The 15958-nt window shown below is 43.6% G+C and overlaps 2 protein-coding genes across 6 annotated transcripts in view; both read right to left on the bottom strand.

Moving 5' to 3' along the window:
- EVI5 (ecotropic viral integration site 5) overlaps positions 1-14720 on the bottom strand; it is a 215300-nt gene extending 200580 nt beyond the window's left edge. For 3 of the 5 annotated variants that reach the window (XM_039460946.2, XM_074381421.1, XM_074381422.1), the window contains exon 1: positions 14570-14716. In XM_039460946.2, the coding sequence (XP_039316880.2) occupies positions 14570-14620 (51 nt within the window). In that variant the 5' untranslated portion in view covers positions 14621-14716. Of the gene's footprint in view, positions 1-4891; positions 5069-14569 lie in introns of those variants that run through there. The other 2 variants (XM_074381419.1, XM_074381420.1) reach the window with 2 other exon arrangements.
- Positions 1-15958, bottom strand: part of DIPK1A (divergent protein kinase domain 1A) — a 197273-nt gene that overhangs the window by 20028 nt on the left and 161287 nt on the right. The window lies entirely within an intron of this gene.

Here is a 15958-nt window from a genome sequence, read left to right as displayed (position 1 = left end):
TGTATTTTTAGTAGAAATGGTGTTTCGCTATGTTGGCAAGGCTGGTCTCCTGACCTCAGGTGATCCACCTACCTCAGCCTCCCAAAGCGCTGGGATTACAGGTGTGAGCCACCACGCCTGGCCCATTATGACTTTTTACTAAATTTTACAGATCTATCATTTTTCATGTAACATTTAATGCACACGTGGATTTCCAGAACCCCTGTAGAGATCTACAGCCCAATCCATTTCTCCAGACACTCATCTCCTCTTACCACCAGTCTCCCACATTTTAGGTTCGACAATTCCCTTACAGAAAATATCAAACAGCTCATTAAAGTGGATTATCTTCAAAATCACTCCAATCTTGAGATTATAAGATCCTGGGACAACAAGTACTTCCAAAAAGAATTTTGAGACTTGTAAAGAAACGACAGCTTGACCAATACTTAGGTCCTGTACCTCCTGACACTCTTTTCAGACAACTGTGAAGAAATTTAAAAGACATAACCCCATAAGGAGGAGACAACAATGGAGAACAAGTGGCAACAGGTTTCTGTATAATGGAAAGCAACAGCGGACTTCCAGAGTGAGATGGCAGATTGAACACACAAACATCTAATTTTGCTTCCTCCCAAAACTTTACAAAAACAAAGGTAAAGGAAGTTTTGTTACTACTGTTTACTCTGTTTTTAGGACACAAGCCATAAGGACAGGGAGAACGAGACAATAGCAACAACATTTTGGAAGCTGGAAAGAAGCTAGATAACTGACCTAGTCAAAGATGGCCAAACTCCAAGCCAACAACGCTGACAACTGAGAACAAATCAGTTTACACCACAGAATCCTCAAAAGTTCAGGAACTTCCAGAAAAAAGAGGGGAAGGGAGACTAAAAGGATCGGGTGAAAGCTGAAAAGTTAGAAACCTAGATTTCCTCCAAGCTGCTGAGTGCCACCCACAATGTGGCAGATGATGGTAGATTTCTTATCTCAAGGGGGTAAACCATACGAGGTGGAAGACATAGGTATCCTAACAAACAGAGACAGATTATGTGAGCCTATATCCTAAATGCTCTATGGCTCTTTACCCAACCCTCTTTTCCTGAGTTCCCAGATACTGGCAACTAGACCTCAGCTCTCCAAGCAGAAAACCGGAAGATACTCTCTGGAAAATATGACTAGGACAAAAGGAAAGATAAATACACTAGAAATAGCCTCAAACAATCCACCCAGACTAATAGTTTCAATGTTAGCCACAAACTGGAATTATCTGGGCAGCTTTAAAAAATACTGGCGCTAATCTACAGAGATAGAAATCAGAGCAGTGGTCACCTCTGGGCCGGGAGTGAGACAACAGAAGGGATATGAAGAAATCTGGGCCGGGCGCAGTGGCCCACATCTGTAATCCGAGCACTTAGGGAGGCCAAGGCGGGTGGATCACAAGGTCAGGTGTTTGAGACCAGCCTGACCAACATGGTGAAACCCTGTCTCTATTTAAAATAAATAAATAAATAAATTTTCCAGAATTTTTGCCATCCTTTACATCTTGTGTCTGTTACATGGTAAAAATGAAACTACACACTTAAATTCTGTGCATTTTATTGTATGTAGCCACACCTAATTTTTTTTAACTCTTGTTACTGGGGGCCTATTCTCAGACATTCTGATGTATTAGCAGCAGGTTTTTTTTTTTTTTTTTCCAAAGCTCTCCATGTGATTCCAATGTACTGCCGAAGCTGAGAACCACGGCTTTAGACTCTAGAATACTAGGTAAAACTACATGTCCTCAAGCCCTACGTACAACCTCAGGGCTTCCCATCAGCTTTCAGTAGCTGACTCTTTATCATGAACAAACAACCAAGGATAATCAGCCCTCCGAGGAGGGCCTCTACTAATAAGACTACACCAAACAGGAAAAAAGTAACTTGGAGAAAACAATGCAAGGAAAGGAAGGTTTAGGCTGGGCACACTGGCTCACGCCTGTAATCCTAGCACTTTCAGGGCTCGAGGCAGGCGGATCACCTGAGGTGAGTTCAAGAACAGCCTGGCCAACATGGTGAAACCCCGTCTCTACTAAAACACAATAATTAGCCGAGCATGGTGGCAGGTGCCTGTAATCCCACCTACCCGGGAGGCTCAGATGGGAAAATCGCTTGAACCTGGGAGACGGTGGTTGCGGTGAACCGAGATCACACCACTGCATTCCAGCCTGGGCAGCTGAGCAAGACTCCATCTCAAAACAATAAAAGATTTTTTAAAACTATTTTTAACATTCTCAGAAATATAAGAGCAGATAAGAGCAATAAAAATAAAAGATTTTTTAAAACTATTTTTAACATTCTCAGAAATATAAAAGCAAACATAAGCCATATCTGCTTTTATATTTTCTCTCTCTATAAAACAGGAAGAGATGGAGGAATAAGTGACTGAGTAGAGGAAGCTGAACCTACCGGCCTGCAGAAGGGAATACAAGCAAGAAACAAGCTGAGGGAGTCTCTCTCAGCCTATTCTGGCTCAGGAAGCTGCCCGATAATGTGATATAATTTTTTTAATTTAAAAAAAAAAAAAAGAAGCAAGCTGATTTGGCTAACTCACAGAACCCCAGAAAGGCTCAAGATCTAGGTGCCCAGGAGTTTCCAAGTATAGAGTCAGTGGTGGAGACGCATGGGGCTAAAGAGTAAGTCGTTTGAAGTCTATGTAAGGTATAGTTGGACTCTAGGCTCCCTCCTTCACCGCCATTCCTACGTCATAAATGTATTTTCTAGAAACACTAATGTGGTGATATGTTCTGGCTCTGTGTTACCACCCAAATCTCACCTTAAATTGTAATAATCCCCACATGTCAAGGGCAGGACCAGGTGGAGAAAACAGAATCACAGGGATGATTTCCCCCACGTTATTGTGATAGTGAATTCTCACAAGATCTGATGGTGGGGGACTTCCCCCTTTTTTAGGCACTCTTTCTCTCCCCTGTTTCCCTGTGAACAGGTGCCTTCCACAATGACTGTAAGGATCCTGAGGCCTCTCCAGCCAAATGGAGCTGTTAGACAATTAAACCTCTTTTCTGTATAAATTGCCCATTCTTGGGTATTCTTCATAGCAGCGTGAGGATAAACTAATACACTGAAGAGACTCCAGATTCAAAAGTGAGGCTCAAGGCTAAAAGCCAAGGGATTAAACAGAAGTGGCTGGGCACGGTGGCTCACGTGTGTAATCCCAGCACTTTGGAAGGCCGAGGAGGGCAGATCACAAGTTCAAGAGATTGAGACCATCCTGGCCAGCATGGTGAAACCCCATCTCTACAAAAATTAGCTGGATGTGGTAGCATGCGCCTATAGTCCCAGCTACTGGGAAGGCTGAGGCAGGAGAATTGCTTGAACCCAAAAGGCAGAGGTTGCAATGAGCTGGGATCGCACCTCTGTACTCCAGCCTATCGACAGAGCAAGACTCCATCTCAAAAAAAACAAAAACAAAAACCAAAAGTGTGTTTGGTGAAAAGCAGCCCCTTCCCATAGCCCACTTCCTTTGCCCACCTTTCAGAACACTGGGAGCCAAGCACAGACCCTGTCCCCCTCCCCTAGATTTGATTACCAAGAGAAATTCTTAGAAGACCTAGATAGATATGCCATGTTATTACATCTCTCTATCCGGGTCTTTCAGGAATTTCTCTTGGTAATTTCAAGAATTTCAATTTTGATATAAAATTGAAAGACTCAGTATTAAAACATCAGTTCTCCCCAAATTTATATATACATTCAATTCCAATTCCAAAATTTGTGGAAAATGACAAGCAGATTCTGAAATTTATATGAAAATGTTAAGAGCCAAAAACAGCCCAGAAAACCTTAAGAAACAAAGTTGAGGAGCTTATATTACCACATATCAAGGCTTATTATAAAGTTACATCAATACAGTGATATTAACACAAGGACAACCAGTGCACAATAAAACAGAACAATCCAGAAACAGACCCACAGTAATTTCATAAATTAGCTGACCTTACTGTCACCTAATTAGAAAAAAAAAAAGTGCCACACCATGCCTGGACCACTTGCACATTTATAATTGTGAACTTTTTCTCTATACTTCAATAACTTTTCTAAGATTTCTTTGACAAAGTTTTTGGAAATCTTAAAGCTAGCATTTAGAATATAAAAAAAGAGTTTCTGGGACAGGCGTGGTGGTTCACGCCTGTAATCCCAGCACTTTGGGAGGCTGAGGCAGGTGGATCACTTAAGGTCAAGAGTTCGAGACCAGCCTGAACAACATGGCGAAACCCTGTCCCTACAAAAATACCAAAAAAAAAAAAAAAAATTAGCCGGGCATGGTGGTGTATGCCTGTAATCCCAGCTACTCAGGAGGCTGAGCCAGGAGAATCGCTTGAACCCGGGAGGCGGAGGTTGCAGTGAGCCAAGATCGCGCCATTGCACTCCAGCCTGGATGACAGAGTGAGATTCTGTCTCAAAAGAGAGAAAAGAAAAGAAAAGAAAGAAAGAGAAAAAAAAGAGAAAAGGGCTTCTGGTACACTGGTGAAATTTTACTGACAAAATTTTAAAACAAAACAAAAAAGTTACTAACACATAACAGCTCAGAACAAAGATTAAAAGCTACCAGCAGATCACTTTTCTTTAACTTCAGGAAGCACTGGGATTCATTCGTTAGGCAAAGAAAGGCGTTTATCATTCAACACTGTAACCCAAATAAAAGATACCACTTCAACAAAGTACTTCTTTTCGGAAGCAGCTCGACCAGCAACAGATAGGAGGAAAGCGAGGAAACCATTCCAAAGGTCTTGGCTAATACTTGGATGAAAGGATGGCGAATGCGATCACATAAGAAGCCCCAACGACAGACACAGGTAAATCACAGCAACTCTCCGGAATGCAAACACCAACACCACAATCCAGCCTACCGGAAATCCTGCGGTGAATTTGAGGCTTGCCCCACTAGTCATAAGGGGATTCAGTGATGGCTACAAACGCTCCTCGAGTGCATCCTGGACCCGGCTCACCGGCCTTGCCCATCACCAGCCTGGAGACACGCGCCGCGCGCAGAATCCAGGAGGCCGAGCAAAAACGCCAACTTTGCAAGTAAGGGGCGCGAGGCTCCCGCCCCTCAGGTCCGCTGCGGGAACCGACTTCTGGCCTCGAGAGTGGGGTACCGCGTCGGTGTCCTCCACAGGATTTACAAGGACGTGCCCCCGAAGCTGCCCCGTCCCTCCACCTCCCTGCGACACACTGTTAGACCCGCCGGCGAGTTTCTTCCCCAGCGCCCACGAGAAGGAGGGCTGCGGGCGGCGGCGGCCGGCGAGGAAGCGAGCGCGAGGAACTTAGGCCCTGGCGGGGCCGGGCGCAGCCGCCCCGCTCGCTCAGCGAAACTTGCGACTGCCCCGGCCCGCCGCGCCTCGCCCCGGCTGTGCGCCCGCGGAACCCGGACTCAGCGCCCGCCTGGCGCGGCGCCCCTCACCTTGGAAACGTTGGTTGGACTTCGCTGTAAACATTAATTTCCCATCCAGCCGGCGGCTGCGCCGCCGCTTCTCAGCGCCTCGGCCCCGCTCCCGGCTCCGCGGGTCGCCCGTCCAGCATTCCCAAAAGCACGGCGCTCACTCGGAAGCTCAGCGCTGCCTCGCGACCCTCACCTACGCCTCCCGGCACCGCCGCTGCCGGCACCGCCGCCGGCCCGCTGGGTTTTCTAGGGTCCGGCCCGGCCGCGTCAGGAGAGCCCAGGGCGCAGGCGCGGCACGGCCTTAAAGAGACCCGGCAGCCTCCACAGCAGAGTCGGTGCGAGCAGGTCAGGGGCCGGGCGCGCCGGCTGAGAAAAGGAGAAGCCGAAGGGATTGGACGGAGCACGGCGGGGGCGGGGCGAGCCGTCTCTCCGCTCCGCCTCTCCGCCAAAGCGCCAGCCCTCAGCCCTGCGCATCGTCGACTTCCCCCGCCACTTGGACCGCCCCCTGCATATTAAAGCGACAGAAGACACACCCCCTGGGGGTTCCCGAAGCGACCCCGCGCTGTGGACTGCGGGTCTCGCGCGGCCGCACCGCCCCCGAGCCTGACTTCCAGGCCCCGGGCACGCGGTGCAGAGGCGCAGGCTTCGGAAGGCAGCCCAGAGTTCCCCCGAAGGGTGACCTTAGGGCACTCTCAAAACAATAATCAACGTGTAAATGCCACTTGTGTTGTACCCTTCCACATCTCGCACTAGGTTTATGCAGACTCCGGCAGGGGGCAGAACATGGGCACAGATATGTGAGCGTCAGCCCGGCAGCCCTCCAGTATCAACGAAGAAATTCTTGGAAGGAATGTAAACAGCCTATTAATTCTGATCTGGGAAAAGCAGGCAAGAAAAATTAAAAAGGCAACACAGGTTACTTTCACTATATGTTTAGAAGTGACAAAAATTATAATTATCAGCACAAGAAACTCCAAAATTATTTGTCTAGAAATTAGATATCTCTAGTTAATCTCTAGTGAGTTATTTCCTAACTTGAATTTATAAGACAATTCACAGAGGGGCTTCCACGGAACTAAGCATTTCAGGGGAAAAAAAAAAAAAAACACCACTTTTTTTTTCAACAGGATTAGGAAATACCAAGAAATAGGAAGTAAAGCCATGCCCTCCACCCAGCTAAAACCTTTGAAAACTTGAAATTTTATCTGAGGCAAATGTTTACATGACTTTATGTCGTGCCATTATTTAAAGTCATTTTCAATTAACAATTTTATTGCAACTGAATTCATCTTGTATAAGAAAACGAAGATACATCCTTAATAATGTACCTCTCTCTTCTTAATATTCCATCCGTCAGCAAATTCTATTTGTTTTTACCTTACAATTTGTCCTTGAATCTGTCCGCTTCTATCTCCTCCATCACCACTCTAGTCTAGGCTACCTTCACCAGGGGCCTGGGGGTGAAGGGATTACTGACCTAGTCTTCTTGTGGTTTACCCATATCCCCTTCATCACCTCTATAATCTCAACACAGCAGAGTGACTTTTTCAAAATGCAATGTAACCCTGTCACTTCCCAGCCTAAACCACTTAAACACCTTCCCATTCCCTTGGACAAAACTCCTAAATAACCAAGCCCTGAATGACCTCTCCACCACTTAGGCAAAACTCCCTTAGACAAAACTCCTTCCCATTCCCTTAAACAAAACTAACTAAGCAAGCCTTGCTCACCTCTCCACCACTTCTCACTGCTGAGACCATTTCCACACTGCTCTCTGTGCTCCAGCCACACTGGCCTCTGTTATTCCCTATTTACCAGCTTCCTGGCCTCAACAGAGCTTTTGCTCAGGCTTTGTTCTGTGCCCGGAAAGTTCTTTCAGTCCTCATCCTTCTGACAACAGCTCTAGTATCCACCTCTGAGAAGCACTTTCTGACCTCCCTACAGTGCTCTCTTACTCCTGTTACATCGCATGAAACTGTAATTAGGTGGTTATAATGGCGAACCTTTTACTATTAGCTCCATAAGTCCAGGATTTTATTTTGTATATGTTGTATATACATATTTTGTATATGTTGTATATACATACACATATTTTGTATATGTTGTATATACATTAACTGTTGTAAATACAACAGTTCATAGTTGTATTTCCATATTTGTTAAATACATATTTGTTCAGTAAACGAAAATTATAGATGCTAGAACTTGAACTAAATTTGGCATAAAGTCAGGGAAAGGTAAAATGTAACAGTCTGACATTTGGAATCAGAATCTAAAAACTTCAGTTATATTAAAACTGATTTTATATCATTTTAGCTGGGTTGTCACAAGATTCTTTGGGTAACCTTTAAAACAGTCCTCAAAGAGCCTTGTATAGATACCTGAATTAATAATGGTAAGACATGGATGAACCACATAAAACTAATAACATTTGTTGCTTCAAGGGAGGAAGACAGCCAGGCAGAGTAGCTCATGCCTATAATCCAAGCACTTTGAAAGGCTTAGGCTGACAGATCATTTAAGATCAGGAATTCGGCCGGGCGCGGTGGCTCAAGCCTGTAATCCCAGCACTTTGGGAGGCCGAGGCGGGTGGATCACGAGGTCGAGAGATCGAGACCATCCTGGTCAACATGTGAAACCCCGTCTCTACTAAAAATACAAAAAAACTAGCTGGGCGTGGTGGCGCATGCATGTAATCCCAGCTACTTAGGAGGCTGAGGCAGGAGAATTGCCTGAGCCCAGAAGGCGGAGGTTGCGGTGAGCCGAGATCGCGCCATTGCACTCCAGCCTGGGTAACAAGAGCGAAACTCCGTCTCAAAAAAAAAAAAAAAAAAAGATCAGGAATTCAAGACTAGCCTGGGCAACATGTGAAATCCCATCTTTACAAAAAATACAAAAAAAAAAAAATTAGCCGAGTATGGTGGCCAGCACCCGTAGTCCTACTACTTGGGAGATTGAGGCAGGAGGATTGCTTGAGGCTGGAAGGGTGAGGCTGCAGTGAGCCATGATCACACTACTGCACTCCAGCCTCGGTGACAGAGCAAGATACTGTCTGAAAAAATAAAAATAGAGAGAGAGAGAGAGAGAAGAGGAAGACTGACTGAGTGATTGGTGGGTACAGGTGGGAAGGAGATTTTTACTGCATGCCCAAAAGGTTTAAAATCGTACCTTTTTAAAAGTATATGAATTATCTATATGAAGATAAATAAATGACACAAGAGTGTCATACTGTTCCATTTATCTGAAATTCTAGAAAAGGTAAAATTAATCCATCGTGAAAAAATCCTAACAGTGGTTTCTTGTGGCAGGCGATTAACTGGGACGGTACATGAGAGAAATTTCTGCGTGGTAAAAATGGTCTCTATCTTGATACAGATATGAGTTACATAAGTATATTCACTTGTCGAAAATATGCAAGATAATATTTTAGTGAACTTAAGTTTTATCTTAAAAACTATAAAAAATGAGCCAGGCGTGGTGGCTCACTCCTGTAATCCTAGCACTTTGGGAGGCTGAGGTGGGTGGATCACCTGATGTCAGGAGTTCAAGACCAGCCTGGCCATCATGGTGAAACCCCATCTTAAAAAAAAAAAGGGACTCCATATTTGGGTCCCCTTCCACGAACACTCTCGTGGAAGCCATCTTTCTCTTTCCTGGATTTCCTCTCTGGGGTCCCCTTCCACACTCTCTTGTGGAAGCCTGTCTTCCCATCCTAAACTCCATCTCTATTCCCTTTCATTCAGTGTGAAAGCTGCTTTCTTCTCCTGGATTCCATCTTTCTGGATTCTCTCACTCAGTGTTAGACTTAGTTTCTTTCTCTCTCCTCCTGTTTCTCTCTCTCTAAATAAATAAATCACTTTTTCTTTTCTTTTCTTTTCTTTTGAGACAGAGTTTCGCTGTTGTTACCCAGGCTGGAGTGCAATGGCGCGATCTCGGCTCACCGCAACCTTCGCCTCCTGGGTTCAGGCAATTCTGCCTCAGCCTCCCGAGTAGCTGGGATTACAGGCACACGCCACCATGCCCAGCTAATTTTTTGTATTTTTAGTAGAGACGGGGTTTCACCATGTTGACCAGGATGGTCTTGATCTCTTGACCTCGTGATCCACCCGCCTTGGCCTCCCAAAGTGCTGGGATTACAGGCTTGAGCCACCGCGACCATAAATCAAAAAAAAAAAAAAAAAGTGGCCAGGCCCTGTGGCTCACGCTTGTAATCCTAGCACTTCGGGAAGCCAAGGTGGGTGGATTGCCTGAGCTCAGGAGTTCAAGACCAGCCTGGGTAACATGGTGAAATCCCATCTCTACTAAAGCACCAAAAAAAAAAAAAATTAGCTGGGCATAGTGGCATGCACCTGTAATCCCAGCTCCTGGGGAGACTGAGATAGAAGAATGGCTTGAACTCCCAGGGGAGGGGGCAGGGGGAGGCTGGAGGTTGCAGTGAGCCAAGATAGAGCCATTGCACTCCAGCCTGGGCAACAAAGTGAGAGACTCCGTCTCAAAAGAAAAAAAAACAACTCCTGTAATCCCAGTACTTTGGGAGGCCGAGGCAGGTGGATCATGAGGTCAGGAGTTTAAGACCAACCCAACCTGGCCAAGATGGTGAAACCCCATCTCTACTAAAAGTACAAAAAAATTAGCCAGGCATGGTGGCAGGAGCCTGTAATCTCAGCTACTCAAGAGGCTGAGGTGGAGAATTGCTTGAACCCAGGAGGTGGAGGTTGCAGTGAGCCAAGACCGCACCACTGCACTCCAGCCTGGATGTTACAGAGCCAAGACTCTGTCTTGAAAAAAAAAATTATAAAAAAATAAATAAAATTTTAAAATCTAATAGCTAACACCTTGTTGAGCACTCAACATGTATGGGTATTGGCTAAGGCTATGCATACACTATTTTGTTTATTCCTCATATTGTCCTCATGGAGTAGGTATTATTATCATAACCCTCTTGCATATGAAGAAGCTGAAATTTAGTAAATGCCAAATAACTTGCCTCAGTTTATATCCCTGGAAAATGGTGGCAGAGCTTTGAACACAGTCAGTTGAATGCCAGAAGTAGTTAAACATTAGGCCCTAATGTTTAAACAAGCACTTCTCTGAAACTGTAATATTTTGGTTTATATGCATTATTCATCTACTAGATCAATCATTTCACAATGATTGAAATCATATTTTGTCTGTTTGAGGTTTGTGGTTTCATTTTATTTCATTATTTTAAAAGACGGGGTCTCACTATGTTGCTCAGGCTAGACTTGGACTCCTGGATTCAAGCCATCCTTCTGCCTCAGCTTCTTGAGTGGCTGGGACTACAGGCACACGCTATCATACCCCATATTTTTGTCTTAAGCTTTTCCGGTAGTCCCAGCACTTTGTGCAGTAGCTGTTCAATGTATTTTGAATGAATGATTAAAAACAAGCCTGGTATTGATTTTAGTGATACGATTTACATTTACATATATAATATTTATATTATATGCTTTTATATATTTGTCTATGTGTGTGTATATAATTTACATCAACTTAGCACTGCTGTCCTTAAGTGCCTGAGATGTATCTCAGATGCATTGGCCTTAGGAGAGAAGCTTGTGTCATTAGCTCTGATCCTCCAGCACTAACCCTGATTTACCCCTTTCTTTCATTCACCCTGAGCACACCAGTTTATTTGGTGAAAATGCTTACACTGTAACATCTCACTGAAATAGCTCATTCTGACCAAAGAAAGAGCTAATTCTGACCTCTCACAAATGCTTGAGCATTTGCATAAGTGAAATTCCATGGTGTGAATTTCACCCAACACCACCTCTGCTGCAGCTCCTGCCACTCTACTGCTCATATCCTGGAACTCCACATGTGGAGTAGAAGATGGAGGATGCAAGGTGCAGTGGGCAGTAACACCCTTACCAAATAGTTTTATTTGTGGTAAATTCAGTGAGCAATTCAAAGTTTTCTGTGTTCTAATACTGTACACCCTTGGCATTGATTTGGGTCACTGTCTGGGAGAGGAACCCCTCTAAACCCAGCAAGGATTAAACCCTGAAACACCATGCTCTAAATTGCCAATCGTGTTTAAGTCAGCTCCATTGCTCACAGAAAGGAAATCAAAGGAGATATTCCTCTGAAAGGCAAAAACAACCTAAGGTACAAAGGAGGACTCTCCAGAGAAGTCAAACCCACTGGTGAGCAATATTCCTCTCTCGCCCTGGGTACCTGGTATTTGGAGCTTGTTTAGAGAACCAGAGCATCTCAGGTACATTCTAGGATTGCAGTGTCCAATACAGCAGCCACTAGAGACACTAGCCACATGTGACTTTTTATATTTAAACTTAAATTAAGCCAGTCATGGTGGCTCATGCCTGTAATCCCAGTACTTTGGGAGGCCAAGACAAGAGAATCACTTGAGGCCAAGAGTTTGAGGCCAGCCTGAGCATCATAGTCAGACCCCATCTCTACAAAAATAAAAATAAAAGCTTAGCCAGGTGTGGTGGCACAACTGTAGCTATTCTGGAGACTGAGGTGGGAGAATCACTTAAGCCCAGGAGGTGGAGGTTCCAGTGAGTTGAGATCATGCCCCTGCACTCCAGCCTATGTGCCAGAGTGAGGCCCTGTCTCAAAAATAAATAAAATTAAAAGTTCATTTTCATAGTCACATTCACATACTTCAAGTGCTCAGTAATAGCACAGGTGGCTAGTGGCTACTGTCTAAAAGCACAGACATAGAACATTTCCACCCAACAGAAAGTCCTATTAGTAGCGCTGTTAAAGAAAAAGGAGACGTAACACTCTATTTCAACTCCTACTAATGTTAAAAAAATTTTTTTTTTTAATGAAGGCTCACAGTGAAATAGTGACAGCCTATCTTACCAGGCTTATTACTTTCTTTTTTTTTTGAGGCGGAGTTTCGCTCTTATTACCCAGGCTGGAGTGCAATGGCGCGATCTCGGCTCACCGCAACCTCCGCCTCCTGGGTTCAGGCAATTCTCCTGCCTCAGCCTCCTGAGTAGCTGGGATTACAGGCATGTGCCACCATGCCCAGCTAATTTTTTGTATTTTTAGTAGAGACGGGGTTTCACCATGTGGACCAGGATGGTCTAGATCACTCAACCTCGTGATCCACCCGCCTCGGCCTCCCAAAGTGCTGGGATTACAGGCTTGAGCCACGCAAGGTTAAAGCTATTCTTATAACTTCAGCGCATGGTGGCCATAACTTTTTATTTGAGTACCTTTCAGATTCGTATATTAGAAAGTAAGTAATAAGCCTATAGTAATAAGCCTATAGTAATAAGCCTATAAATAAAAAGTTATGGCCACCATGCACTGAAGTTATAAGAATAGCTTTAACTTTGCAGGGCGTGATAGGCTGCGCCTGTAGTCCCAGCCTCTAGGGAAGCTGAGATGGGAAGATCACTTGAGCCCAGGAGGCAGAGGTTGCAGTGAACCAAGATCATGCCATTGCACTGCAGCCTGGGCAACACAGCAAGATCCTGGCTCAAAAAAAAAAGCTTCAACTTCACCACTTTACTACTTTACCTCCACCATATTCATTCTTTAGAAGACCCTGACATCATCTTAGGAAATAACATTGTTAAGAGACACACAATTCTGTTAATCTCTTGCTTTTATATCTTTTTTTTTTTTTTTAAAGATGGGGTTTCACCATGATGGACAGGCTGGTCTTGGAACTCCTGACCTCAGGTGATCCACTCACCTCGGCCTCCCAAAGTGCTAGGATTACAGGTATGAGCCACCGCGCCCAGCCAATCTCTTGATACTTGTGCACAGGTAGAGACTAGAGCTGCCATGATTGTGGGAAAGAACAAGCTCTCTGGCTCTCGAGCTCAGACATCATTTCTGTATGTGATACTACACATTAACACTGTCAGCCCAAAAAACTTCTGAAATTGCACGACCAGAATGGGATATCCATAGTGTGCTAATTTCTACCCTACCCACCAAAAGGAGAAGTTCATTCTTTTCTTGACTTTCCAAAATACTAGTTTTAAAGCAAGATAAAATCTGGTGGAAATAGAGTTAGTATTCCACTTAAACTGTCCAATTATCTGGGAGCTAGTAACTTCTACATTGATGCAAGTGACTAGACTGTGACCTAAAATTTCAACTGTTCTTGCCAAAAATGTGATCAACCCTTTTGCGTTCTTTGAACTCCAGTCTTCTCATCCATAAACTCGAGATAATAATGTCTACTTAAGCACTGAAGTGACAGTTAAGTGGAATAATATATACCATGCATATAACAAGTATTCAAAAATAGTAGCTATTGCAATTGCTATTTTCCAAAGCCACAAAGCACCAATGTGCAAAAATAAAAAGACAGATAAATAATAAATAATGAATTAGAAGAATCCTGACTCTGACACCTGCTAATTGTCTGGCTTTTAACCTCTGAAGCTTCAGTCTCTTCATCAAACAAATAAGAATGAGAGTTCCAATCATAGATGCGACATGAGATGTGTTTTTATTTCCTGTAAAATGGTCTAATTAAAGCCAGGTACAAACATTAGCTAACGTTAATTAGCATTCTTCTCCCACCACCATGAAAAAAACAAAAAACAAAACAACAAGCAAACTATTTTAGGAACATGATACTTTACAGAAAAATTAATGTAGCTTTTATTATGAACTGCGTTCCCAAACACGGTGGGAGGCAACACTTCTGAAATCATCGTTGAAAGGCCATGCAACCATCAACATTGCCACCAAATAGAGTTTGTGAACAAATGCTATGGTAACCAGTCATTTTCTTTTCCTCCATATGAGAAATTTGAAGCCCATACAGACACGTTAGTTCTCCTCTGTGAATGTGTATTCAGAGAAACATAAACAGCAGCCAATTACAGCAAGGAGAGAATTGTGGCAAGTGTTGAATTACAAAAAACCAGTGACTAAAATACCTTTCTTGCAGGTGTGGAATTAAACCTAACACTTCATAAATTTTGTTCATCACTCGAATGGCTGCAATACAATGAGATAACATTCTTAAAATAAAACTGAAGAAATGTTAACAAGCTGTTCCTGTGTTTTGAAGATTAAGCGAAATACACAAATCCTAGCTGAATAACAAAATACTTTCTATTACAGCAATTACATTTTTGTAAGTTTTAATATAAAATCAAACATGGTTTTACACATTTACCTGTTTTCCACTAGGGTTTCTAAAGGCAGCAGTCATTTTGGTGGTAACCATGATAAGCAGAGAAGGCAGGGAGACTGGGGATTTGAATTGAATTTATAGCTGACTCACAGGGAGTGTTAACGACATTGCCACTGGGATCCACCCATTTAACACCCTTTCAGTTCCACCTTATACATTTGTTAGGTAGTAGGGAGCTGGGAATGTGGAGGACTAAGAATGCTGAAAACAGAGCTTTTTGGTCTTAAGTATGCTAATTGATTTCGGTTTCTCCTTCCTTCTTCCCTTCTTTTCTCCCCTCCCTGCCTCCCACCCTCCCTTCTTCCTTCCTTCCATCTTCTCTCCTTCCATGACTTGATTTATCTCAGAATGCCATTATAATTGTTATTGTGTTTGAGTGTCGATGCTGAGGCATGGGCTAGAAACTTCTATAATTAGGTGTTTTCTGGCACTAGACAAAATGATTAATTTGGTAGAACTTTCCTCTTTGGCTTTTTTTTCTTTTTTCACTCCTGATCTGAGGTTTTGGTATTCTGCAGGCTATTGTGTTCTATTAATGAATGTTACAGTTCTGTTACTCAGGGGCTATTGAGAGTTTACTATGCAATACAGCAGCAAATAATATACCTTATGAGAGGTACCTGAATAGAGAGAAAGCCACTTCTTCAGTACTTTTCTAGATCTGATATATTGGTTTTAAAGAATTGCCTCTCTCATAATAGCTTGGATTTTGTTTCGTTTTTTAAAGATAGGGTCTCACTATGTTTCCCAGGCTGGCCTTGAACTCCTGGGCTCCAGTGATCCTCCTGCCTCAGCCGCAAGATAGGGTCTCACTATGTTTCCCAGGCTGGCCTTGAACTCCTGGGCTCCAGTGATCCTCCTGCCTCAGCCGCCTAAGTGGCTGGTACTATAGGTGCACACCCCCATGTTGGTGATGGCTTGTGCTTTTAAAACACTTACCATAGCTGTGCACTGTGGAAGCACTTTTCATCTATCATGTCACTTAATCTTCATCATAATCCTATCGTTATCCCCATTTACAAGTGAATCTCCAACCCAGTCACTAAGAAGGCTTCATTTATTTACTCCTTCATTCATTCACAAATATATTAAAGATATACAACTGTGTCAGCTACCTTCCTAAGAGGAATGACAGTAATGTTTTCAGCTCCTACATGTCAGAAATAATGTTACGTCATGTTATGTGCTTCCACATGAGGCAACTATTATTTGGCCCATTTAAAAGATACAGAAGCTATGCCTGATCCAAAGTCACATCCTTGGTAAAAGGAAAAAGTAAAAATGCAAGCATGAGTCTCTCTTGACTACAAAACCTGTATCATCTGGAGTTACAAAAATGTGGTACCTGTGTACACTCTAGTGTAAGAATGT

Source organism: Saimiri boliviensis, chromosome 11 (genome assembly GCF_048565385.1).
Source record: "Saimiri boliviensis isolate mSaiBol1 chromosome 11, mSaiBol1.pri, whole genome shotgun sequence".
NCBI lineage: Eukaryota > Metazoa > Chordata > Mammalia > Primates > Cebidae > Saimiri > Saimiri boliviensis.
This window is presented reverse-complemented; position numbering and strand designations above follow the sequence as displayed.